The sequence below is a fragment of the Paramisgurnus dabryanus genome, chromosome 10 (assembly GCF_030506205.2).
Source record: "Paramisgurnus dabryanus chromosome 10, PD_genome_1.1, whole genome shotgun sequence".
Taxonomy (NCBI): domain Eukaryota; kingdom Metazoa; phylum Chordata; class Actinopteri; order Cypriniformes; family Cobitidae; genus Paramisgurnus; species Paramisgurnus dabryanus.
The window spans coordinates 22356228-22383936 of NC_133346.1; the positions used below are offsets into that span (position 1 = coordinate 22356228).

Genomic DNA, 27709 nt, shown 5'->3' on the forward strand with positions numbered 1-27709 from the left:
GCTAGCATTTTTTTCCACGCTAAAAGCCGGCGCTCTGCGTTTTTTTCGCGTTCTGCTCTGAGCGCCGAAAGGTAATCAACTTTGGGTGTAAAGCTCCGCTCGTCAATGTCAGTTCTCACACGCCTGCCCTGTCCAATCACAGTGGAGGCGGGGTGGGGCATGTATCATAACAACCAACCGGCTCCCAGCTCAAGTATCACAGCTACCAAAGCGCTCGGCTGAAGAAACAGCTGGCATTTGCCGTCCTCCAGGTGTTTTTAACCGCTTAAAAAATCTTTGGTGTGTTCCGCCCCTAAGGGGTTGTGCACACCAAAACTTTTAAACGCGGCTGAAAACGCCTGGACAACGCTGAATGCCAGCTGTTTTTTCAGCTGAGTGTCAGCTTTCTTCAGCTTTTCACCCAAAGTTGAATCTGAATGCTCACTTTTCAGTGCAGAAGAAAACCGCTAGCTGCTGGCTTATTTGAAATACGCTGAGCTTCCATTGGAAACAATTGAAAACATGCGCCGGCCGCGGGCGTAAAAGCTTTGGTGTGCACAAACCCTTAGGTCATAATTTCTATTCATTTTTTTATGTAATTCATTAATACACATTCTTTTTTAAACAATAAGGTAAGGTGATTGTCTATTAAAAGTAGATGCATGTTTTTGGTATAGATAACAGTAAACAGGGAGGAAGCAGCAGCTCATTTGCATTTAAAAGTTTTGGTGTGAACGCCCCCTAACTGTGGTGGTTGTGGAAGGTTGTGGGTGGGGCCTGTGCAAAGTGATATATGTTTGATCAAAAAATGGTAACTGCTTGTCACATGAGACTGTTGAGGTTTTACGGGGATTTAATAAAATAGAAGTGTACCGATCACATTTTTATCATTATAGGGTGGTTGTGTACACACACAGGCAACACACAATTATTTTAAAACAACATATAAACGTAAATGTCTCATATTAGGTGACCTTTAAAGGAATAACATTCAAAAATTTCTAAAAACCTTTTCTTTTAAAACCAACATCTTATTCATGACGCTAATATCAAATGTAATTCGTGTCTTGCCAATGATCTCCACTAACGTCTAACCTGTCGTCATTTTTTTAACTATACGTATGCAAACACAAAGCTAGGGTACGGCTTCAGAAAACAGCACACAAGATGCATTGTCTACTTTTATGGAGATTTTCTGTTATTTTTGGGCTAGGTAACCCCTGTCGCCATTCACTCTTATTGTGTGGAAGTGTCGCCTAACATCTAATTTTCTGTTTTATAAATAAGAAGGTTGTGCAATGACACAAGGCTCAAGTAAATGCTGATATAATAAAGCTATTCTATTAAAAACCTAGCATGAAATAAAGAGTGCCTATAAAATGTCTACAAGATGCATACAACAACAACCTATACATGTACATTTACACAATGGTTGATTCAAACAGTGATGCCCAACAAACATTTCATGCACATTTCACTGCAATAAGTATGCAAGTACTATAATAAATTCTAAGCACCTTGGTTATTCTTGATATATATCTGACTCTATATTGTAAACATTGATATATATCTATAATACCTATCTGAAGAGACCATTATATAGTCATTGTACAGCAGGTTATAATCTATTCAGTGTATACTAAAAGCTAGTGAGAACCTCTTGTTTTGTACAGAGCTGTGGGACATGGGTAATTGGTTCCTAGCTTGAGTTCTGATTGGCTGACATCAGCAGTTACCTGAGGTGGAGTTGTGACTCAACATGAACATTCATCCACAAGTGGTGATTAAAAAAACAACAAACTCTGAATAGACGACAAGTGATTACAATAACAGGGCATAGCTAGCTCTTATGAAGAGAACATGTAAATACAGAAGGCTTCCGGCCGCGTCTTGCTGCCTCTATTGACTCCTATAAGGACAACTCTACCTTCTACCTAAGGAGTATGGTGGATCCTTGGCATGACCCCGTGGTATTGGAGAATGAGGGGATTGTTGCGTCCAGCCCCCTTTAGTTCCCGTTTAGCAGCACTTCAGGTCCTGGACTGGGTCGTGGGGTTTCTCCAGGCCTGGGTGTGCACATGCTCAGTGGTATCTTTCCCATACTAAGACCTCCCGGAGAGAAGGTCTTCCTGCAAGTCATCAAAAGAGAAAACAACTGTTGAGGGATACATGTTCTGTTCTGAATGTTTGTTTATTTCTTAATGCCATTCCAGCCTATTTGATCAGATTCATGGTGAGAACTGGTTAATCCACACAGAAACAGACGTTGGGGAATGACAATTCCCCTTACCAGTGGTTGGACTGTGGGAGGAAACTGGAGTAAAAAAGTGAAAGTGACGTAATGACGAATGTATCGACCCAACCCTTCTTGCAATGTTGCAACAGTGCTGCCCACTAAGTCTTGTTTTGGCTTTAAAAGCGTCTTGCTTACCTGAATGCCATCTTCTTCATAAGCTGGCCATCCATTCTGTCAGGCAAATGGTTGTCCAGCTGGGACATTGCCGCTGGATCACTAAAGGCCGTAGGGAGGTGACTGTTCTGGGAACTTAGCGTGTCACAAGACTCCTTTAGACAACAAAAGAAACCCTAAATAAGCCAACAAATAAATACAACCTGAATATGTATGATCTGAGCTTTCTTTGAGAGTTAATACCTCAGGTTTGCTGTCCTGTGTCTCAATGTCCTCCATGTCCAGAGCGGAGAGCTCCAGCTCAATGTCTCTGTCTGGCTCGCTGTCTGCTCCGTCTTTTTCCAGCAGATCCGAGGTCTGCTTTGACACGCTGCTGAAAGAATTACATCTGACGTGCAGGCCTGACGGCGGCATCTGATCACTGTAATGGCACAGACACTCTGAATCAAACTCAAACTTACAATACAGGCAAAAATTACTGTTGCTGTCTTGTTTGGTGTTCTCAGACTAGAAACTCAATATTGAGATCAGGTGAGAGAAGCTTCTCCCACTCAGAATCTGCCCTATGAGTAATCATCATTGAAACCAAACATCCCTCTCATCAAAGAAACGCATAATGTGATATAATGTTGATTACCACAGAAAAAAAAATGTAACACCTCCCTTGATCTGAAAAAGAATCAGATCTGATAAGCTGAGTTTTAAGCTAGAAATATGGACCTGTTTTTACACATACGCGAGGGTCCGCATACAGTGCGTGTGACGCAAATTTCACCGTCTTACAGATTTTTGTAACTGTGTGTACTTTCTACGGGTACAGGAGAATGTAGTATGTAGTCCAGGGGCCGGTTGCACCAGCTGGGCATAAACCCGGCCGTAAGAATACTCTGGACGTAAAATGCGCTTACGTAGGACGTAGAATTTACACCTGTTGCACCATCTAGCCGTGGCGCACGTCTGAGACTTAAACTTACGTCTAGTCAAGGGTAGGCGTAAGTATAAAGTATTGACTTTTTTCTTTGGCAAAAATAGAAATAATAAAATGTGACGAGACATTGGCTAGACGAGGCTAATGCACAGGATACGCGAGCAATGTGCTTATATGCATGGTAGAGAGACCGCCAATGAATTTAGGGCTGGGTTTCTATTCAAATTTGAAGAATTGATTCGATTTCGATACTCAAGATCTTTAATCGATTATCATTATTTGTTTCGATCCGATCTGATCCGATCTTCGAGATTTACAGAATTACAAAAAACAACCACTTGCGGCTTGCTTAACGTTACTGACCGCAATGTTCGTTGTTTTAATGTCCTTCCACCTCGCGCGCATGCATGAATTCAATGACGCGCCAAGTTTAAGTTATTAATTATTAAATCGATCCTCTGAGTTACGGATCGATCTTTAGAAATTAATATGAAAATCGATTCAGAATTGGTGAATCGATTTTTTTTTAACACACCCCTAAATGAATAATATAATAAAATACAGAAATACTTACAAAGACACTGTAGAGAACTTATTAAAAGCTTTCCTTTAATTTTGTTTGAAACTTGAGCTTATATAATGAATCTGCAAACTAAAATACCTTTTGTGCAAACGGTAAAGGCTTTCGTTAATATGTTTGATGGGTCTGCACGTGACAAACCCATCTTGAAGGAGAGCGCACTGGTAAACATGAGGGAAGCTCATCTTTTAACTGGCGGCAATAAGTGTAAGTTTTTTTACCATAGTAAACTCGAATAGCGTCCTTCAAATATCACTGCGGTTAAACGCATATGCTGAGCGTAGCTGCGTCTGGTCGTAGTTTCAGGCGTAATTATTTTTCACAATGTCGGACATAGCTAAGCCCAACATAGGACTTACACCCAACTTTTTTACGTCCGGTTGGTGCAACCGGCCCCAGGAGATTTTGTCGCAATGCACATAAATTGAACGCAAGGGGCAACCTTCCAGTTCCTCTGATGAAGCCAATACGGAAGTGACTTAAACTGCAATTCATCTTTACCCATCCATGAGTGATGCGCGGTGACTCAAGGCCAAGATGGCGCCCTCAGCCACTGCCTACTATTGGCTTCAAAAAAGCTCTTCACAAACCTATGGGTGACATCACAGACACTTCAGTACGTCCATATTTTTTACAGTCTATGGTTGAACGTCTGTGTACACGTACGAGTGAGATAAACTATGCTTTGTAAGGCTGTGCATGTATGTTCACATACTATACTTGGGTCTTTATGGTCTACGATATTAAAAGCATAAAACTTTATCCATTGTGCGAAAAGTAAACGACTGAAAATGCTGCCAGGCCAGTAGCTGGTGATGTCCCAGGATGTCTGAATACATAATATGCATGCATTACATCATCGTTTTTCACAAATTTGCGTTTTTGAAGTTTACACAGAGACGATAATGGTATCGTTTTTAAAACCGAACTGTAAAACATGATTTCAAACGTTTGCATTTCCAGGCCCCCAAAAATCCATTGTTGTGTAAATGAATTCTTTAATTACTTTACTTATTTTTTTTGCTAATCAGCAGCACCTTCATTATCCTGAAGTTACTGGTTAGCCAAGTATTACAGAGAAAAGAAGTTTAAAGATGAGTACCATAAATCAAGACTTACGGTCACACTACACTTTTCGTTCCTTTCTGTCAGTCTGGAAACACAAGCTTGTGCAATAAGTTTTGCACTTTGCTGCGTTGCAAAGTTCAAGTTTGGAGAACTCTGACCTGCGAATTTGTATTACGTTAAGGCGTATGTCTGTCCAATAGATGATCGATTCGTCCAAGCGTGACCTTTTCAGGTGGAGGAAAAACTAAGTAACAGTATCGCATACTCCTCTTTTGTACAATAATAATAAAAACAGCCATAACAGTATAAGCACATCAGAATGCATGATGTGTGAATTAAGAACAACACATTGGCGTGTTATATAATTGTGAAACCTGAAAGTCCAGCGTGACCACGGCTTTACATGTACAGGATTTACCTGTAACTACTGTAGGTGCATCACTAATAAATGATAAATGCCATTCAAGCAAAATTGCTAGAGAAATTACAGAAAAGCATACAACAACAAATAATGTTTAATATGTTGAAATCAAATCTTACTTTTCTAGAAAGCTGGAGTGACTGGAGGAATCAGATCCGCGTGGACCCCATCTGAGGTCACTGTGAATATGAGAGGTGTAATCTGTAAAGAAAACATAAATTATAAATAATTCTCAGTCATAGAAATTGCCTGCCAATTGCTGCTTCAAAATACACCCTCAGAAGGTGTTATAAAGGTACAAAAGTTGTCACTGGGACAGTACCCTTTAAAAAAGGTACACCTTTGTACCCAAAGAGTGCATATTAGTACTTCAAAGGTACATATTGGCAGTTCAAAGATACATATTTGTACCTACATGGTACATATTAGGACCTTTTTTAAAGGGTACTGCCCCAGTGACAGTACCTTTATTTTTGACAGTGTATTGTAGAAATAACAACTGTAGGGTTGCAAATAATTAATAATAATAATAATAACTATTATATCAGATTTTAGCTTTCGATGCATTATTCAAAAAACTGGACACGACGTTTTAAAAATTTAACACTTATGATGCAACAAGTAATACTCATCTACATAGACAAACAATAAAAAAATGCAGTCAGAATAAATCATGCATCCTGTATGAAGGGTTGCTAATCTGACAGTGAGTAGCTGTCCAGTGGTCCATAGGCTTAAGACCCAAAAAAGTAATGTAATGTTGTTTACAACTCCATTAAGCACTTTAACCGATCCTTTTTTGGGGGGGGGGTTTGATTGCCAATAATGTTGAATAACACAAAAACACTTGGACTGAAGCATTTTTAGCCAGGCAAAACTGAAGAAATGCATTATACTGTAGGTTTGCAATTGTTTCAGGCTTCAAATCTATTTAAAAGTAATTGAAATTTGACACCCGAATCTGATTTTTATTGCACTACACATCATCGTTATACATTTATTACATTTTCCCCCATCTCTTAGAGGCCTAGTAATAAGCCTCCTCAGATCCTGGATTCATTGCTTCTGTAAAAGTAATGACATACATTTATTCTCTCAGTATCTTGGAGTCGAGCACAAATGCAGACTCTCACCTCTGAAATTGACTGACGTGGTACTGGCGCTCCCCTGTGAGGCGGTGGCTTGGATCGGGTCAGTGGTTTGATAGCCAGTACGAGAGGCTCTAGATATGGCTCCCCATTTGGAGATGATGGGCCCCTCTCCGAAAGGAATGATGGGGTCTTCATCTTTAAGTCGCCTGTAGGGCTCAAACATGTGGAGCCATTGTTTGCCACCACCCTCCTCTTCCTGAGAATGGAAAATTTGAAATTTATCCACATCCCAGTTGTGCTTTGAGTAATGTAACTGATGTCTGACCATAACAGGAACGTCACACTCAATCTTTTTGTTTAATCAGGTTTTATATATATATATATATATATATATATATATATACACGGTGCGATTTGCCGGGGGGGATGTGTGGGATTTCCCCCTCTCTGGTCAATGTATCCCTGCCTCTGCTTAATTATTTTTATCCCCGGTGGGGATAAATTTATCCCCCCCTCAAAGTGATCAGTGCTACTACACTAGTGGCGAGACGGATTACAAAACTTATCATGGATCCGTGGTTTGATTAAAGTCAATTTTATTTTAAAATGCACTTCGACTCGCCTGAAAAGTCCACTCCCCTTCTCCCTCTCATAATGGGAGAGGGAGGGTGTCACTGCGTCGAGTCGAAGTACTCCCAAAAGTGCTATTACGCCATAAAATATAGTTCCTCTTTTAAATCCGCTTAGAAAAGCGCTACATTTTATTTTGTACCACCAAACTTGCTCGTATAACTACTCGTCTTAAATGGGAAAAACGTTGATGTGTTTGGTCACTTCTAACTTTATCTCTGAGTGGTACCATTGAATGAATGGGGCTAAGCTAAATGCTATCGAAGTGTAGCAGCGTGCTCCAGTGCTTACGTGCATGCACACAGATGATAGAGGGATGTATCAGCTCTTCTTAGTTAAGGTAATAACATAGTTTAATATTGAAAATGAGTAGACTATTCCTTTAATTGTGTCAGTGAACCACCAGGAATGTGTTATAAAGGCAAAAATATTTAAAAGCAAATCAGTGAAAATGTGATCTTAAGTGGCTCCACTTACTGCCTGTTTGGAACAGGAGTGTGTTGTCAAATGGTAGGGCTCTGATTCGAAAGGGCTGATGGTGCCGCACGACCAAGGAGAGTAGTGGGCAAGACTGTCTTCTCCACCGTGACACTTACAAGCCGAACACCCACCACCCACACCCTCAGAATGCTGAAAGAGAGAGAGGACAACATTTTATCTCACACCCACCAACGTGCAATAGGCTGCCAGTTTAAAAAATGGGGGTGGAATGAAACAATGTAACGTGACTCAAATCTTAGAGAGGTTATGCGTTTCAAAGCATTAGTACATGCACGAATACAGGAACAGCTTCTTTGGATCTGCTTTAGATTTTTTTCACAGTTGCTGAGCAACAGTCCCACTTAAAATAGCTTCACACGCCTCAGTAGGGCGAAGATTCTTTGCCAAAGTTATTAATCGAAAAAAACGACAAATCTGATTTCACGCCACTTCACTAAAACGCAAGCATGTGATGTAGTTCTCGCACCTCTAAACCAACACGTTATTAGGTCGTACCTCTGGACACAAATCCACAGTTAAAACAGGCGATGATTGGGAAGGTCTGCTCATGTTGCCGTGGTGATGTGCCCACTGTTCCTGTTTGTGGCGGTGCATGAGTTCCTCATAGCTGAGTGGAACACGGGCCAACGAGTCCTACGCAAAACACAGAATATGAGTTATTGTTTCATAAAGGCGAAATGTAATTTTCACACCGTAAGTGGCACCAAACAGTTATCACGTCACAAACGCTCCATTTATATGCTGCCATAACTACGACCGACTCTAGAGACATGAATGAAATTCATTTTAATCAAGAAACCTGCCCTGTGCATCGCTGCCCGTTGTTCCATAGTGCGGTATGGGCTGTCCAACGAGTTGTAGCGCTCCCGGAGTGGCGGCTGGTAGACAGAGGAATGGAAAGCTTCCAAAGGGAGCGAGTTGCTCCGGCCGCCCTCCCTTGGATGAAGCGTTGGCCTCCATCCGCGTCTGCTATCATAGACGGGAGTGTACATGCCTTGGGACATAGCGTAGGTAGAAGGTGGACCATAAGCAGTGGGACCCAAGCTGTCTGCATGAGGGATAGAGGGGTGCTGATCTGGGTACAGGGGGCCCACTGAAGGGGGTAACGTGGACTCTGGGACGTTGCTGGATCGAAGAAAACGGGTGTTGCATGACTTGTGAGGAGGAACTGTGGAAGTAACATAAACACAAGTGTAATGGATGTTATAAAGATATACTTGTTCAATTAAAGGCACAATATGTAATTTTCGACGCTAGAGGTTACTAACCAAAAAAAAAGGATAAAAGAGCGTGGAACGATGGGAGTTCAATTTATTGAACCAATGCAAATAAACAGGACTCATAAATTATGTTCATGGATGAAACATTAAAATTGATACTAATTATTTGTAATATAAGCCATCGGTGTGGCTTGATAAAAGCAACAACAACAAAGCAATGTGCTATTTTAACTTCATGATTCATGTCTTAGAAGTTTATGTAACCAAGACACTGTAAAATACAGTGTTAACAAATGAAATAATAATACTTTGTAGACCAAAAGTTAAAGAATATTTTACTCACTGGCAGTTTGGTGGTAGGGTGGGAGGTCATACGGTGATCTCAGGTCCTTAGAGTAGTAAATTTCAGGATGAGCTCTTGTGAGAACAGACCTGTGCTCGTGAGGACCACATCTTTCATCTACAGACAATACCGAAGCCATCACAGAAGATTGTCCGTGATTGATCGATGTTCTGGAAGAACAAATAAATTCCCTGTTAAGGGAATAGTTCATAATAATAACATCAATTTTAATATTTTGAATTCTAAGGGTCAGAGAGAGGATGAAAGTTTAATTCTATCTGCAAATGAAATTACAAAAACATTAAATATGTCTCTGTTCAACTTTTATTTGTAAGGATATTGTAATCAAACCGTCTCTAATCCCATTCTCAACAAACTTGGTCATCCAAAGTTTACAGTATACAGTATAAAATCTTACTGTTCTTGGCTGGTAGCAGGCAGTGCTTCTTTTTGATGGTCTCCTCCTCTTGGGATGAGCTGGGTCATAGATGATTCCTCTGAGGTTGGTGTCTCCTCGTAGGTCTTAACTTCTGACCCTTTAATATCCAATTTGGGCATTACTGTTGAAACTGACAGGAAGGGTCTAACCACCCCACTGACTTTTCTATTCCTCATTCTGTACCTACAAGAGAAACAGATAGCGATAACGTGAGGTAGGACAAAAAGGAAGAGTAAGATCCATATGTTCTGCGGTTCGTGTTGATGTGGTGGTGTGATCGTGTGAATCTGAATATGATTGAAGAACATGAACAACGGGAACATTTGAGCATTGCATTGTGAAAATGACTAAATGTTGTATTATAACGTGAATTTCCATCGAAACATGAAGTGAATTTTTTCAAAATGCATTAAAAAAAGAAAAACAAACAAATGCAAATTACGTTCATCAAGTTGTTCGAGCGGATAACAGTGGTATTGGTAACCTTGTAACCACAATAAATAAAACAAGGCACGTTTAGAAAATGTAGACAGGATTGCATTTAGTTACGATTTGGCAAGCTATAAATTTACTAGCAGTGCAGCTTGTAATTTCTAAATTGAATGCTGTGCACAGAAGCCAATACAGCTAGACGTTCAGTCCTGTCGGTTTAATGTTTGCTACATCAGAATTTATTCGGCAAATGCGTTTCCATCTCTCATTCTTCGCATTTACTCGCATATTCAAAAACCATCTTACGCGAGCGTAAGAAATTTAGCATTTCACTCGTTTCTTATGTGATACTTCAAAATGCGCATAAAATCAGTTTGATGAAAACCCAGCTACTGACGGTATATTTGGTCACACCCACTGGCAAAAGTGTTTAGTCAATTTTTTTATCATTGCGGGTTGGTTGTGGAAAAGGCAATTAAAGCTACTGAGCTGGGCTGGGTTTCCCGATAACGATTGAACTTAGCACTTAAGAGCGCTTTCTACGAGCTACTTAACGAACACTCGTTGTTCATTAACTTGCGTTTCCCAAAGTCGCTCGCAGCTGGGTTTTAAGTGCTACTTACGAGTCGCTATCCGTTTGTCAAGTGCTGAAATGTCACCAGTAGATTGACTCTTTTTGTAGATTGAATTTGTAGCAGAAGCTTGTTTAGGCTAATGATCTTCAGCTGATGTGCACTAATATTTTTTATAATATTTTTCATTATTGTTTAACTACTTTTTCAATTTTTTTATAATTTGTGCATATGACATATTATTTTCCGTATTTGGTTAGGACTCGTCCCATTCCGAAATGCCTTCTGCATTTTATATTATAGTTTGGATTATTTTAATTATTATTATTTGTTGTTTATTATCTATGTTTTTTTTTTTTTGTTATTATGGATTATTGCATTGTACTGTAAATATTTATTTGGTTTCTTTAATCAGATGCCATTTCCCTTCAAATTTTTTTTACTGTAGATGAATTATAGCAGCTAATTTGCTAGTACCAACTTTTACCAAAATTAATTATGTTTAGTCATTTAAATTTGATTTCTCATTTGAATTTTAAATATATTATATTAAATAATTTAAACAAATAAACAAAGAAGAACCCAATAAATAAATATACATTTAAAACATTACATTATCGTCATTGCTGGAGTGCAGTTTGCCGGTTGTCCTGCAGGTGATCTTGTAACTCTGTTGTCTTACGAGGCACTTATGAATTAACGATTACTCCAGAGCACTATATCGGGCCGATATTATGTATATCAGCCGATATGTGGCTGCCGTGTTCGCCGATTTTTTCCGACATTAGTTACAGACAGAGTACTGGAAGCCGCAAGCGATTGCAGGTCATGTGACTAAAAACAACCGACCTTTCCATGACAACATCGAAGGCTCGGCCTTACAGCTGATCATAGCTGGACAAAGCGGGTTTTTATTTCTCATCTCTATGGGGCAGTTTCCTGGACAGGGGTTAGACTAGTCCTAGACTATAATAAATGTAAAAACTGTCCAAACTTATAACATCTCTTTTTAACATACCTTAAAATACTCAGTGCCTGTGTTTTGCCTCAAAATGGACACAAGTAATGTTTTTAGTAAGGCATGTTTGTTAAAACTAGTTATATTTCCTAATTAAACTAAGCTCTAGTCCTAGTTTAAGATAATTCCTGTCCTGGAAATGACCCCAGATATATTTGTAGTAGTAAAGTGCTAGAAATCAATATCCTTTGCTGATAGTTCATCGTCATTGTGGAGAGTGCAGTTTATGGTTGCATAGCACCCTTACCTGTTTCCCTCACCTGTTTTTACTATTTGTTAAATATAGTTTTTTTCTAAGTTCAATAAATGTAACTTTTTTAAATTGAGACTTGTAACATTTGGCATCATCGTGTCATTTTTATGATGTAAATTGAGTGAGCAAAAGCAGTATCAGCTTCAAATATCGGCTCAAGAAAATCGGCAGCCTGTATCGGTCATTGGCTAAGGCTGATGAAACAAAAATCGGTATAGGCATCGGCACTGAAAAATCCATATCGGTCGAACCATACTACTTAGCCTTATGATGCTTTTGGGAAAAATAATATAAAATAACGATAAATAATATAAAATAATATGGTATCCCCAACTACAGCGAAATTCTGGACATACAGCAGAATTAAGCGAAATTCTCCATTTTGCAGTTAAAGAGACTACTTTTGTCAAAAAACTGTTTTGCGGATAAGGCACAATCTATAATAATAATAGTATTAAATGCAGAAGTGGTTAAGTAAATTTCCCATTGCTCACTTCTCCAGCTCCTCCTGTGTGTGAGCAAAAGTGCAACTGGCTCCTCTTGGACAGCCGCCCTGCTGCCTTAAGTCTCTGCACATACTTGTCTTGTACTTGCTGTTTGGTTGAGCCTGTGCAAAGAGATGGACAAAAATACTGGAAATCTGTTTCTGTAGCAGCTTGAATTACAGCAATGTGTATTAAATAGTCAGTATCATGAGATGCCAGGCTGTACCTGAGAACTTTCATGGTTCTTTTTGCTAAAGTTTTGGATGAATTCCACCAGCCCGTGGACAATCACCTTCACGGCCAATAACACGCTCTCCAGTTCTCCCCAGGACGGAGCCTCCGCATCTATGTGCACAGATAGGTTGTTGGTAATAGTGGATGCTAAGGCAAGCATAAATACTGTATTGCAATTGTCAGTTTAATACCCAAGTAAGAGCTTATAGCATTGTGGAAGCGAGTTTTACATTTTGTAACGTAAAATCAGATGAGTTCGTGTAAAGCACGAGTGCGCATTCTCACCAGGGTTGTGGTCGATGTTGGCGAGCAGCTCCAGAGGAACCCTAAGGTTGTTGAGGTTGGCTGGGTCTCCTGTTCTCTGCAGGATTATTGTGATCTCCTGCACGCTCTTAGCAAAAGATTCTGGAGATTGGAGCTGTGGACAAGGACAGATGCATTTAGATAAGAATAACAAGAGCAAATGGCAAACTGTGGTGGTCTGCAGTAAGTCCCTTAATGTCAGGTTACATCAGAATACTGTCCCAGTAATCTAACATGATGCTGTTGTATTAAGTTTTTGTATAGAGTTATGGACAGTTGTATGAGCAGTGCATAACATAAAAGCAATTTTGCACAATGGAAACAGCCCGTGACCACTCCAAAAATATTAATAATCAAAAACAAAATTCCATTTAATTAACATTTAACTGTTTACTGATATATATATCAAAGCATGTGGAGTAAAAGGTAAAATATTGATCTGCCAAAAATACTACAGGCTCACTACACTACATACTACACTTCTAACCCTATCGAAAACAACAACTAGTCTCCCAGCCTGATCTCCTAAGCTAGTGTAGCAGACTGGTTTTAGAGGGGTTTTTGACACTTTTTTTAGCAGGGCAACCAGCTAAGACCAACCAACTGGCTTAGCCAAGCTTCCAGCCTGGTCAAGCTGGTTTAAACTGGTGGGTCACCTGATTCTTCAGCATGACTAAGACCAACAAAAAATTCCCAAAACCCCAAAACCAGCATGCTGCACCAGCTAAAACCAGCCAACCAGCAAAGACTGGTTGGGGAAGGAAGCTTCCTAACATCATGAAATACATTAAAAAAGTTTAAACAGGAACAGCTACAATAGCTCTCCACTTACAATCAGACTTCTATTGTTTTCTTAGTGTCTACTTTATGAAGGCGTTGAATGTTGTGGGAAGCTCACTAGGTTTTAGAAAAGTGATATGAAACATGAGGTACCTTGTCTATGATTGACTGCATATGAGATTTGTGCATGAGGTCTCCGTAAAGCAGAGAGGACCACTGCTCGGGTGAGATACGTAATCCCGCTTCCATAGCGATGTGAACGATCTGAGCATCATGTTCGCGCCGGAGGGCTTCGTAAGTGCGAAACTCCTCCTTTAGCTGCATGAGGGAAGAGTCTTCATCACGTTTGGTCACCTGAACGGAAGTACATGGTAATGCCATCATTAGTACAATATTAAAGATATGCAAAAGACAAACATTACTACTATATATTACTTAATATCTGTATTACTACTACAAATGCATTTGCATGCATTAACGGCAACGCATCTGGTTGGCTCACTATATTAAACAAGTCTTTTTGCTACTGAAATTCATCACTCGCTATCTCCCAGTCTGCTATCTACATCGACCTAAAACGTTGATTATTCATAACTCTTGGAGGTATTAAAGTCTTTTAGTTAAAGTCCTTTGCTGATGCTATATACACATTTGCAATGTCTCAATCTTTCAGCCCAAGGGGCCACAAAATACTTCAGACGCAATTTCGCTTGAGGGCAGAAAGAAGTTCTGAAAGGCTGTGTGCTGGTATACTCAACGCGAACATCTCAACTCGCCCTTGTTTCTGGAGGCGGGGTTAAGATTGAGTATGGAAATAGTCGCATAGGTATCACCTTAACGACAATTTAACTATGTTCTGTGCTGGACATTTTGGAACATTATGTATCCTAAATAGTGATGCACCCATATGAAAATTCTGGGCCGAAAACCGAAAATTACTTATAAATAGTTTATAACTACAGTAATAAATAGTTTTTGTGTAATTGTATTAATATTAAACATTTTAGGAATCTGAGTTGGACTACAAACTGCAAAACAATAAAATAATCAAACCTTTTTGAAAGTAAAGCCCGATTTATAGTCGTGCGTAGGTTCTACGCCGTAGCTACGGCGTAGGCTATCCGTAGCCTGTGCGTAGCTCTGTGTAGCCTGACGCGCACCTCACAAATTTTTTTTCACAGTCCGCAAGCGCTGTGATTGGTCCACCAGAACCCCTCCCATCAGGTAAAAAAAACTGCGTCATAGGTATTTCCGTTTGTGACGGTGAAAACAAAGATGAGCCATGTTGAGGAGTGATTTAACTCAAACTGCATCAAAAGTCGCTGTTTATTTACTTCCACATTGCTGGTCGTCTCGAATTATACACAACAAGTTGCTGTTTCTTCTTTGTTTGTGGGTTAACTTGCTAAGCTTCTTCTTCTTTGATGTTTGCGTAGCTACTGTGGTTACACGCATGGTTACTGCCTACCAGCGGTCTGCGCGTGTGTTTGCACATTGACGCGGACGACGACGCAAAAGTATAAATGAAAACCGACGCGGAACCTACGTCGTCATGGCTACGCCGTAGGACCTACGCACGACTATAACGAGCCCTAACACACCAAAATAGGATGAAAATAAAACAAAATACTGTACATGGACTTCATTTAGTTATACGCAACAGAATAAAATTTTACAGCTTTTATCTAATTAATGTAAAGTTTTAGAAAAATTATATGCAAAAAAGTAGTAAAGTTATGCAAAAACTCAGCAGCCTTGTTAATGCTAAGATATTACACAATCATTTTAATGGTCGTTTTCTTCTTTCGGCTAAAACCAATAATGGTTGTATTAGTAAGCATAAGTAAATGCTAATGATAATTATAAAATGCTAATGAAAATAAAGGATTTTTTGACGGCCGAAATTTCTGTGCAATCCTAATCCTAAATATTCAAAAAATTGACAGAAAGGCATTTAAAACGTAGCAAAAAATAAGTTTCCATGGTAAAGGTCCAAGTTTAAAATAATATAATCTAAGTTTAAAACATAGACTGTAAAAAAAGATGGACGACGCCTGTTCGCTCTCTTCCATTGGTGAAAAGTGAAGCCACCAGTGTCCCGATACGACGCTGACATCTTGGGTCTTGAGTCTGCGCAGTAGCGATTTCGGGACAAGTCCTGCGCAGTAGTGAGCAGGAAGTAAAGCCGCTAAAATCAAGGCCCCGCCCTCGCAGAATGTGCATATCACAGCTGTCAATCATGACGTGACACCACCGTTTCTGTAGCATTAAATAACTAACTAAACTTTTTTTTAAAACAAACACTTGAATTTACATCAGCGTGATAAAAACTACAGTAAAGGACCAAAACCAGCTTGGGAAAAAAGATAATTAAAGTATAATTAAATTGTTTAGTTGGTCTCAAGTCCCATTGAATTACATGGGGGAGGCGGGGTTTATGAACTATACTAGGACCAGTCCCTGGGGGGGGGATCGAGATGTTTTGGCTTCACTTTTCAGGGCTTGTGCGGCGAGTTTGGTTTAAAATAAATATCAACCCCTGAGACAAGAAAGTGCCAGCAGTTGATAAAAAACTCATGAAAAGTAATCAGCAGTTAAAGCGCAGTCACAGTGTGTGTCTGATTTTAGACCTGACCTTAAAGCAGGAGGCGCGATACAGCAGCTGAACTACATGACCGATGCTGGTCTTAGATGCCTGAGGGAAACGCGCCTCCAGTTTCTGCACCACGAACAGCACCAGAACCTTTCGCGACAAAGCCGAGCCGTCCTCCAAGGCCAGCAGCACCAGTTTTAAAGCATCCTCCTGCATAGCTGCGAAATATACAAAGGAAAACATGCAGCTAGTTTTATGACTAATATGCCGTTGGTGACGTCACAGGAATCATTTCATGCTGGATGTTCTCAGACTGTAAAACTCAAAATCAGATCACATGGGAAAATCTGTGTTTTCCCATTCAGAATCTGCCCTATGAGTAATCATCATCGACAACCAAACACAATCCGCCATCCTTAACCCTATCTATTGTTAAATTGCCTTCACTACGGTTTTAATACGATTACAGACTCACCGGGTCCGAGAAATTGACAGCCGCGTGCCCGCACTGCAGCCCACAGGTTGGCAGAAAGCTGCTGCGGGTTCTGGTGCTGTAGGATCAGTTCAGTGACCGTGCGCTCGCCCAGAGATCTGCACGCCCGGATCGCCCGCATTCGGCCCTCTTCCTCGACCAGCTGACAGTTCACAAGAGTCACCAGCTTCCTTTGCATGGGTCTACTGAGAGCGCTTTGACTGAGTGCAACCACACCTGTAAGCCAGAGGTGCACAAGTCAATTAATGCATTAATAAAGATTGGGAAAACTGGGAAAATTAATTATGAAATATTAAATTAGTATCTAAATGAATGTATTCTATACAGAGATTAAGAAAGACAGTGAGACAAGATAAGAAAAGCTTTGTGTGTACTTTTCCTTTAACCTTCAGGAACCTTTTATTTCAGTTTATCGACTAGTATTTTTTACACATTTATTTCTGCTTCCATGATTAGATAAACGTCCTGAGAGTAAAAGTCCCATAAGTCTTATGGCTACATAATGGTAGACTTGGCCGAATAGCTCAGTTATAAACTCATCCATCAATGGAGACTTTGAAGAGCTTTAGCCTTTAGCCTCCCACTAGTCTGCTGTAAGATGAACATTTTATTGTTACTCCAATAATACAAGCAATTGAGTCCTGAAGTGTCTTCCCCACACAGCGGCTGGAACATCATTGGCCTAAAGGTTTACTTCTCATGCACAACAAGCATTTTTTTTTTTTTTTGGCTTACAAAGAGACGTTTATGTGGTTAATGGCCACCAACAGCGGGAAATGAGATTCAGTCAATTTGAGGCATGTAATGTATTATTTAAAAATGCATCTTTAAATGTTTTCACTGGGTTTATTCTGCGTTTTAACATATTTTATCAAATATTTGTGCTTATTTTAACATCTAGGGGTGAGATTACTACGAATGAACTGAGCTTACGAAAAGCTTATTTGTTATTTTGCACACACTGTCTGTGTTGCTTTAGACTTGAAGTATTATGCAAATCAAGTAACGATGCAAACTTAACCAAAAAAGTAGTGCTGTACTGTTTATTGTAATGTCATAATCGATTTAAAAAGTACATAAACAGGCTTTCTTACAGGTTATTTAATCTGTACAGCAGGGTGATATTAAACAAGCCGCATCTGTTGCTCATACAATACCTGCAATGACCTTTAAAGTGTTGTTTTCTCCCCCCCCCCATTGACGTATATATTTCCAACCACAAACAATCAAACATTATACACATTGAACAACAGGAAGTGTTGTGCTCTTCTAACCTGATCTCATGCAGCCACAACCTGAACAATGAAGCCTCACAAGCCATGTGATGTGATGATGTACCTGTATGACTCTCTCATACACACTTACCTTTTCCTCCGCTTATGGGTTTGAGATACAGTGCCAGCTCCTCCACACACATCCTGCACACTTCGTAATGTCTCGTGTCTTCATCGCTGCCCACATTTACAACCTCTCCCTGTGGAACCTGCAGAAAATTAGATTTATACAGTATTAAAATTAGATTTATAGTGTTTACGCACATATGAAACATGATACAACATTGACAAATCGACTGCTAACCAAATCTATTTTGACATTTTTTAAGTTTGAAGATTTTTTAAAGAGCTTAAAGTGCACACATGTACATTAGCAAATGCTTAAAGTGATTGCAAATTTGAACTGATTTACTTTACCATACGTGCAACTATGCATTGATGAGGGTTGCATCATTCATTGTTATTTCCCAATTTATTACTGCTTTGAAACAATCTTTATTGTCAGTTTCATTGGACGTGTGTTCGTTGCTTCAATAGACTGTAAAAAAGATGGATGACACAACGTCACTTCCTTCCATTGTTAAGAATTAAAGCCAAAAATGCCGACCATGGGCACTGCCATGTTACGTAAAAACGTCAGTTTGGAGCCAGGGCATGCAAAGAAAGAAATCGTCCGTGGAGCCAGAGGCGGAGCCACGTTATCAAACTTCCCCCCAAACACTCCCGCGCCCAATTCAACCACACCAATGATAACGACACGCCCCGATTCTATAGCATCAAATTACTAGATAAAATGAAACTGATCACAAAAATGAACGATTGAACATATATCAGCGTGATAACAACTACCTTAAAGGATCAAGACTATCTTTCAGAAAATTTTATTAGAAGTGTAAATAATTTTTTATTTAGAACCGAGTCCTGTTCGTTTGCATGAAGAGAGAGAGGATTATGACTTGTACCGCAGCCAGCCACCAGGGGGCGATTAAAGAGCCAGCGGCTGGACTTTTTAAGATGTATGCGGAACACCCGGTTGCTATAGTTACTGGCCTGTAGTTACTGTAACTTCTGACCTAAGTTAACTTTCCCCGCCATTGATGAGTTATCTCGTCAATTAAAGGATAATTCCGGTATTTAACACTTTGAGTCTCATTTCTTGTTTGTTTGAATGAACTACAGTGATGGACACAGAAATTTTGACAATGGGTCGTGTCTTGACTTTTTGACTCGTTTAGAAGCGTCTCTTGACTGCTTCAGAATGGAAGTCAATGACCATGCACAAACATGTCATTAAAAAAACACTTAACGTTCATTTTCAAAACTGTGCTACTCACCGAGTGGTTCGTGGTGTTCCATTCTGAAGCAGTCAAGAGACGCTTCTAAACGAGTCAAAAACTCAAGACACGACCCATTGTCAAAATTTCAGTGTCCATCACTGTAGTTCATCCGAAACAAACCAGAAATGAGACTCAAAGTGTTAAATACCGGAATTATCCTTTAAGAGAAAACCTTTCCCTGACAAAGACGCTTACCTGACAAGTTTTTAAGATAATCTGTAATTCTGCTATCATCCACTTGGTGGTGCTCTTACCCAAATTATAAACAATAATTTTTATTTTTTGTTTGTTTTATATTTAGAGACGAATTTTTTCTGAAAGGCATTTTGTGAAACTTTTGTCAAAATCACAAAAAAGAAATGCTTGCAGGCAACTTAAAAAAAAAAAACGCTGGTGGGGACAGGTTTAAGTTTGGGCCACAAAAGCGGTTTGATTAATCTGTTGCTGCTGAAACCGTCTATATAACTATATTTACACATGTGACCCAGTTTATTTGTGTTTTACTGTTTTCTACATAAAATTATTCAACATAATGTAAATAACATTCTATGAACACCTTGATATCTTTATTATTGACTGAGTAAGGTCATGTCAAAGATGAAAATCAATGTAAACTCGATGACTGAAATCAAACTTTGATTCTTCTTATCTCATCATTAGATTAGAAACTTTAGCCTGGCTTTAGCCCCAACTGAACTGAACTGAACTGAGGTAGGGTCAAATATTTTCACCGGAACGATAAACCAGCACCAGGGTTGCCAGATCTATGTAACAAAACCAGCACAATGGCCAATCAAACTAGTCGTATGACCCAAATCTTACCCTGGTTGGTCGGAGCACTACAGAGTTTAGGTCCAACCCTAATCAAATTTATCCACCTGTGATTGTCTAGTGATCATGAAGACCTTGATTAGCTTGTTCAGGTGTGTTTGATCAGGGTTGGAGCTAAACTCTGCAGTTTTCCGGCCCTCCAGGGTAAGATTTGGGGAACCCTGCCCTAGCCCAAATACCAAAACTCTAAATATGCCACTTCTATACTGATAATACATATTGTACAGTCACTGTTATGCATTGAACTGTTAATAACTGTTAACACTGTTAATACCTTAATATTGCTAGCGGATGATCAAAAGCCTTCCACTTTTAACGCATGGAAAAACCAACTGCAGCAACAGTTTTTACTAATCTAGAGTTAGTTTTGCATGAAAACCGAGTACTTGGCAACCCTGATCAGCACAACCCATCACTTTGTCTATGAATATACTAGAATGCTATACTACAACTAAAAACTCAACTACAAAACCAAAAACAGTAAAAACCCATAAGCAAACAAAGAGGCTGGCACACAGCTGGGGATTCGAGCTTTAAAACAATCATAGCCCAAAACTAAAGCATCAAAACAATCTCCCAGCATGCCTCACTTACCGGCACTCCCACCAACTGCAGTAGTGCACAGTTGACAGGCAGCACGTCTATGTCAGTGCTGATGGCCGTCTGGTCAAAAGGGCAGGCCTTGCGGTGCAGTTTGTGCAGGCAGGTCTTGCAGACGGTGTGCGAGCAGCCCAGGCTGATGGGCTTGTTGTTGTTGCCGTCAAACTCATTGTAGCAGATGGGACAGGACAGAAACTCAGTCCATTGTGCTGCCTGCACCGGCATCCTGTGACCTCCAGGTGGAACCAACACGCTCAGGTAGATCGCATGCTGCCACGCCCCAACGCCTTAAAAACACCTGAAGGATAGAACGTGTAGTCATTTTAGTTAAATAATTCCACCAATATGCATAGCCACTGATATCTGTCGATACTTATGCCGATACCGATACTTTTTTAAATGTTATTCATTCATACAATGACTATTAATATTAAAACATTAAACTATTGTTACTATGTTTCTTTACATTTTCTATACACACTATACACGCTCAAATTCATTGCATTGTCCTGTTCTCTTTTGATTGACAGAGGCCGATAGCCGTTACTCTAAAAAAAAATGCTTTATCTACTGATACTGATTATTAGCCGATATATCGGTGCATCTAATTATGAGTGCAAATGAATAAAAAATAATTAGGTGCACAGATAAATCATTTATAAAAACACACCAATTTTCCTAAAAAATAATAATTGCCATTTCTGATTTCATGGTGACTTTGAAGAAAGAATCTGTAATTAATTTAATTAGTAATTAGTTACACTTATGATTTCTACAGCAGTAAAAGCTGAAACCAATGATAATACTGACATGATGACATTTCTATATTAAGAATTTTTCTGGGATCAAACATTGTTGGAAACAATCTTGGTTTGAACCAAGGGGCAACCATCCGATCTCTATCGTGAAGCCAACAGGACAGTGACTTAAACTGCAATTCATTGACTGGCCACTAGAGGCTGTCTCCAAAAAGGAGTCAATCCCATAGACCCCCATGTTAAAATGCCCACCTTTACAGCAAAAATAAATGTGTTTTAGCCTGGTACAAAAAGTGTTTTTGGTCTATATAGCTAATTTTGCCCTTCATTCCTGATTTTTTATTAATTTAATGAAGAACTTAATAAAGTTATATTAAGCCTTAAAGTTCTGCAAAATTAAGGGCAGGGCCACATGAGTGACCACCTCAGCTTCACCCACGTCCCGCCTCTTTACTAATTTTCGGTTAACCGCGAGTGATGCACAGCGATGCGCTGCCAAGATGGCGACGGCTGGCTCCGCAAAATCTTGGCTTTAGAAAGCTCTTTACAAACCTATGGATAAAGTCACGGACATTACGTCCATATTTTTAAAATCTATGGTATGAACACAAATTACCAAAATATATAAAACTGTGCTTGTGATTTATGGATATTTTAATGCAAAAAAAAAATACATATAAGTGAACTTTACAGACATTTACAGCAAATATAGATATATTATAACATCTTTAACTTGAAGCATATCTATTCTTTACTATAGTAAAGTGATTTGTCTGTTTTTCTCTCTATTTTTGTGTTGTCCTCACAAATAAGCTCCGAAAATAAACTGTTTTGCACTCAAGAGTCATTCACTTTCCTCACATCTCCACCCAAACCCTCTCTATGACTCTCTCTCTCTCTCTCTCTCTCTTTACCTCTATCAGTCTATTTGTCTTTCAGTATTTCTCCTTATCAGGGACTTCCTGCAGGGACAGGAAGTAGAGCATTTACAAAGTAAAATTATTTACAAACAGCCATTAACATTGTGCTGTTTAATCCATATTAAGCATCTTACAAAACCCCAGTAAAATAGCATATAAAACAAAAAATGTATATCGCAATAACTTTTTATGAATATGTTGACTATAGATGTTCTCAGAATATTTACAGCAGTGAAAGAAATCATTCATTCTTCAACAGCTGAATTCTGGGGGTTCAGCTGTTATGAGATTGGTTTAACACCTGCTACCCAAATCCCTCAGCTGCTGTCGGTTGCCATCAAATCTACACTGTAAAAAATCCAACTTTAAAATGTTCATTCAACAAAGAACATTAAGTAACTTGAACAAAGATTTCTTTGTTGAAGGGCGTCAATTGATTATTTTGTGTTCACTGAATGAAAAGAGCATAATCATTCAGCTAACAAATATTATTTTGTTGACTGGACTTAGATGTATAAGTTTTTGTCCAATTCGTTCACCCAACTTGCCAAACTGAGTAATCTGAACAAGCAATTTAAAAAAAACTATGGTCGGAATGGTTCCCAGCATGCATTGCAACATGTTCACTTCTTTGGTTAATATTTACTAAAAAAGATGACTGTTTTAATGTTTGCTGCATTTATTTATGTTGTTATGTTGTTAATGTTAGTTATATGTTGTATTTAGAGTAATTTTTTAAAGAATTATGTTTGTTCATTGTTACCATGATTGAGAAGTGTGTGTTCAGTGTAGAGGGCAGCACAATGAGTTAGCGCGCATCATTGTTGCCTCACAGCAAAAAGGTCTCTGGTTTAAGTCAGACAAAGACTTTGTTTATGAGACCTTTCTGTGTACACTCCCACGATCCAAAACATGTAGATTAGTTAAATTTGGATATATTAAATTACTCTTTACCCAACTTAGCCACTAGTTGAGTAAACATAGAAATTTGTTTATTACCTAATCAGTTTAAGTTGGTTCAACTTTTTGGTGTAAGTTGACATTACTCAGTAAATTGAGTTAGGTGAACTACATCATCCAAGAGTTGAGTAAACTCAAAAAAGCTGTGCAGCAAGTTGCCTTGAAAATTTAAGTCAAGTCAACTTTTTATTTTTTACAGTGTAGCGTGACATGCAAAGTTATGAAAGAGCCCCAACCGCTGTTAGGAATCAATCATTTGTCATAGAGTCTCATGATGCCTGTGGCCATGAAGGTACACTGATCTCAGCACACACTGCACGTTTCATTCATTAAACTCCTATGTCTACAAAACAAACCTTCAAAAAGCTCATCTTAACTGGAAATGGAAATAATCGTATAAAATTACAATTAAAAAAACGTAGATTACATTGCTTGAGTAATCTACTTTGGTTGATTAAAGCGCTTCCATACCATTTGACCAAAGTTACATTGATCGCTGGATAGATTTTAGTTTTTTTTAATTTTAATGGTATGAACTTTAACATGATTTAAATTATTTCATTATTGGACAAATTCAATAAAGCATACTGTACAGCATGTCTATGGTCTTAAGTGCATACTAGTTCCACTATAGAAAATGTTCTGAAACTTAATTTTTACAAACAAATATAACACAATATAAGATACATATATATATATATATATATATATATATATATATATATATATATATATATATATATATATATATATATATATATATATATATATATATATATATATATATATATATATATATATATATATATATATATATATATATATATAATGCATGCACAATACAGAACACAGCACCAAAAGCATTGACAGTTATTTAGCAAATTGAAGAATTTAAAGGACATATTAAGGTACATACAATATGAACTCATTAGCCAAATACGCACCATGAAAGCGACAACGTGTGTACCACATCCACGGATCTGCTGGATTCTGTTCGCGTGAATCATATTTCCACGCTGTGGCTGAATTTAATGCCACGTATTTGTGGGGAAAGTTTGTTCAGGTCTGAAGATAGTTGTGGTGTGATGTTTTGGGGTATGTTGGGGGCGTGATCCTGTGATTCACAGTCACGCTGAGTAAAATCTGCTCAAGGAAATCCTGCAATGTGCACGTGCACCCTCGTGACTAATGCGAAAGATTTAATATATACGTGTTACATATAAATCATGTAAATACTAAATAGTTTTTTTGCGAATCTTCCTCAATCGTTCACACTTGTGCGGTTTCAGTTACATACAGTATCACATGTACAGTTAATTAAAACTGTATTAATAGTGCATTGGCGTTTTTACAAAATTCTATCATTTGATTACAATATTTAATATATATTTAGTATTTTTTTTCTATCATTAATTATCAAAATGTATGTATAAGAATATATCCCATAACACACATTTTTAAATATGAAGTAAATGTTACTCATTTGTGACTGACATAATACATGTGATGCAATATTCCATTTTTAAAACTGTCTGTGCAGTGCACACATTTGTTAAAAATAAGATCTGTTCAGGCTCATAAACAGGAAATCACTTCAATGCCCTTTGACCGCAGAAGAGTGAAACAGGAAAAACTTTGTAAACCGTTTGTATACTTTAACTCTATTAACCCTGTTTACTGTAAAACGCATTGTTTTAAATGACTTTCTGTAAGTTGACACATGAAGCATAACTCCAGACTGCTGAACTTATAATTGTTCATTGTCATTGTAAGTTTATGACTCATGATTATGCATAGAGTTGACATAAAATTATCACTTTGATCATACTGCACCATGGTCTCTACATGTACCAGTCTGATGGATGGTCCCTTGTGTTTCACGAAACGTATTTACTCCAACAAACTGACAGACCCAGAACCTGAACCCTAGGAATGCTGAGGGGTAATGGGTGCGAATGTGCGTGCAAGTGTTTTGAGACTGGGGGCTTCAAAGGTTGAATGTGACTGCAAGACTTCTGTAAGACTGTGTCACCAATGTTGGAACATCATGTCCCTGTCAGCGTCAACACATCTTTCATATACACACTTACACAGACATTCTTATGCATATAAGTCATTTAAAAAAGTAGCAAAAAATGTAATTAAAGTTTATGTACCATTAAAGAGGACATATCATGAAAATCTGATTTTTTCATGTTTAAGTGCTGTAATTGGGTCCCTAGTGCTTCTATCAACCCATAAATGTGAAAAAGAACAACCCACTAATTTAGTTTTGATAAACCATTGTTTGTAGGTCATTGAAATGTGGCTCCCCTTGTGATGTGAGAAGGGGATAATACCACCCCGTAATCTGCACTATCCAACTACGGCACTGTTATTTTGTGCAGAGATAAGCTCATTTGCATTTAAATGGACACACCCAAAACGACACAATTTGCTCACACCTACAAAGTGGCAATTTTAACATGCTATAATAAAGTATCTATATAGTATTTTGAGCTAAAAGTTCACATACATACTCTGGGGATACCCAAAGATTTATTTGACATCTTTAAAAAAGTATTGTAAAATGTACCCTTTAAGAGAGATGGTCACAAAAAATTATTTAAAAAAGATAAGTGTAGTGCAAGGTATATGCAGGTATACCCAATTCTTTATTTGATGGCATGGGGTATACCCACTTCTAATAAAAAAAAACTGGTCACACCACTGTTTATTTTCCCTTAGCTTCTTTAGAGTGCCTTATCCTATACAGGATAGTCATACATGAGCACTTTTCAAGTTCAACTGTGTGAACTTGTGTAGCCTATTACAGATCAGAACTAAACAGTATAAAGTTATTAAGAACTTATGCTGTATAAAGTAGAAATGTGTTTACATATTTATGTTTATTAAGTCATGCATCAGTTATATATTAATGTAACTGGTAATTAGCACATTTACTACAAAAACACAGATATAACAACACAATTCATGTAAACCATACTTTAAATACATATTTGTAATCCTTTATTTCGTGCTGGCTGGCTGCCAATATGGTGACTGCAAATGGATAATGAAACTGAAACTATTTTTTGCCTATATACTTTGTCTTTATATTATTTACAATCTATATACTTTGTTAACAGTCACATCCTAAAGCATTAACGTACAGTGCAGTACAAATAAATGAAGACTCTAATGCATTTGAATGAAATATGGCGAAATCAATTGTTCATTAAACACGGAAGTCTTTTTGAGCGCGAAGTGCGCTTCATGGTGTTGTGCAACTGAATTCACCCTGACTTCTGCTCAACTATTGAAACTTATTCTATACAGTGCAGCAAACTTAACCCTTAAATACACAGTGGACACCTAGCAAGTTAAATACCATAAATGTGCTCATTATTCTCCATCAATCATATATTGTAAGACAATCAAAATAAAAAAACACAAAATATTCATATTTATTATAATATAATGCAAGATATGAATGCACGGTCTACAAATGCAAAAGCCTTTATGATATAAAAGCTGTTTGTAGTGCAACAAACCTTAACATTAACTATGCTCATACTGTTGCTCAGGCATCACTGTGCACTTGCAGATTTTAAAAGACAAGTCGGTTTAAATGTGGGAAAAGTTTGAAGATATATTTTTTATGTATTATAGGGACAATCTTGTACAATTATATCGCGCACATCCACAGAGCAGCGCGCGCGCCACACTATCAGTCGCACTCAACAGTCACTCAAGCTTTTACTGTAAAAGACGCGCGACTCGCGCTTACCGTAGGCGATCATCATAACCGTCCATAGTTTATGTGCACTTCGCCGCCAAGATCAAATTCTTCATCTCGTTTATTTATTCACCGGTGAGCCGAATGTGTGTTTCCTGCTTTTTTCGAGGTCCTTTTAATCCGCCCAGACATCACAAAAAATCACGTATATAATTTCCAGTAATTTGGGAGCGCGTTCCCTGAGAGCGCGACATGTTCAGTAAGCAGGTACACTCCCATAATCCGTCAGCGCATTTACGAATCCCACTACGAGCAAGTCTTCATTTTTAATATTCATAAGCCGGCCATGTGCTATTGGAAGACAACAAGATGACGTATGCGTTATCTAATCAATATACATAAGACCAACCCTATTTATTGGGAGGTTACCTGGCAACGTTCTCATTTCCTAATTATTATTCATAACGCAAACCTTGGCTATAGTAGATTTAGTGATTTCGCGATTCGGAGCCTAAATCACTCCGCCGTGAGTTCACGC

The 27709-nt window shown here is 38.4% G+C and overlaps 1 protein-coding gene across 3 annotated transcripts; it reads right to left on the reverse strand.

Moving 5' to 3' along the window:
- Positions 1-628: 628 nt before the first annotated feature.
- Positions 629-27464, reverse strand: rc3h2 (ring finger and CCCH-type domains 2). 3 transcript variants are annotated; one of them, XM_065290273.2, is made up of 19 exons: positions 27223-27464; positions 20810-21113; positions 18139-18256; positions 16756-16989; positions 16323-16498; positions 13841-14041; positions 12890-13022; positions 12597-12715; positions 12380-12492; positions 9590-9793; positions 9172-9341; positions 8412-8776; positions 8104-8241; positions 7585-7737; positions 6520-6733; positions 5506-5587; positions 2633-2810; positions 2411-2544; positions 629-2108 (listed from the first exon to the last, which is right to left on the reverse strand). In XM_065290273.2, exons 2-19 carry the CDS (start codon positions 21038-21040, stop codon positions 1988-1990), a joined length of 3084 nt encoding a protein of 1027 aa, XP_065146345.1. In that variant the 5' UTR covers positions 21041-21113; positions 27223-27464; the 3' UTR covers positions 629-1987. The 3 variants fall into 3 exon arrangements, with proteins under 3 accessions (XP_065146345.1, XP_065146343.1, XP_065146344.1); XM_065290271.2 differs by having other exon boundaries at positions 9172-9362; XM_065290272.2 differs by lacking the exon at positions 27223-27464 and adding an exon at positions 24398-24544 and having other exon boundaries at positions 9172-9362.
- Positions 27465-27709: the final 245 nt, after the last annotated feature.

Coding starts and splice junctions, on each gene's coding strand:
- rc3h2 (XM_065290271.2), bottom strand. CDS start 21,040: ATGCCGGTGCAGGCAGCACAATGGACTGAGTTTCTGTCCTGTCCCATC. Junction 16,990..18,138: donor ACCCATAAGCGGAGGAAAAG/GTAAGTGTGTAT, acceptor TCTGGCTTACAG/GTGTGGTTGCACTCAGTCAA. Junction 14,042..16,322: donor ATCGCGCCTCCTGCTTTAAG/GTCAGGTCTAAA, acceptor ACTTCCGTTCAG/GTGACCAAACGTGATGAAGA.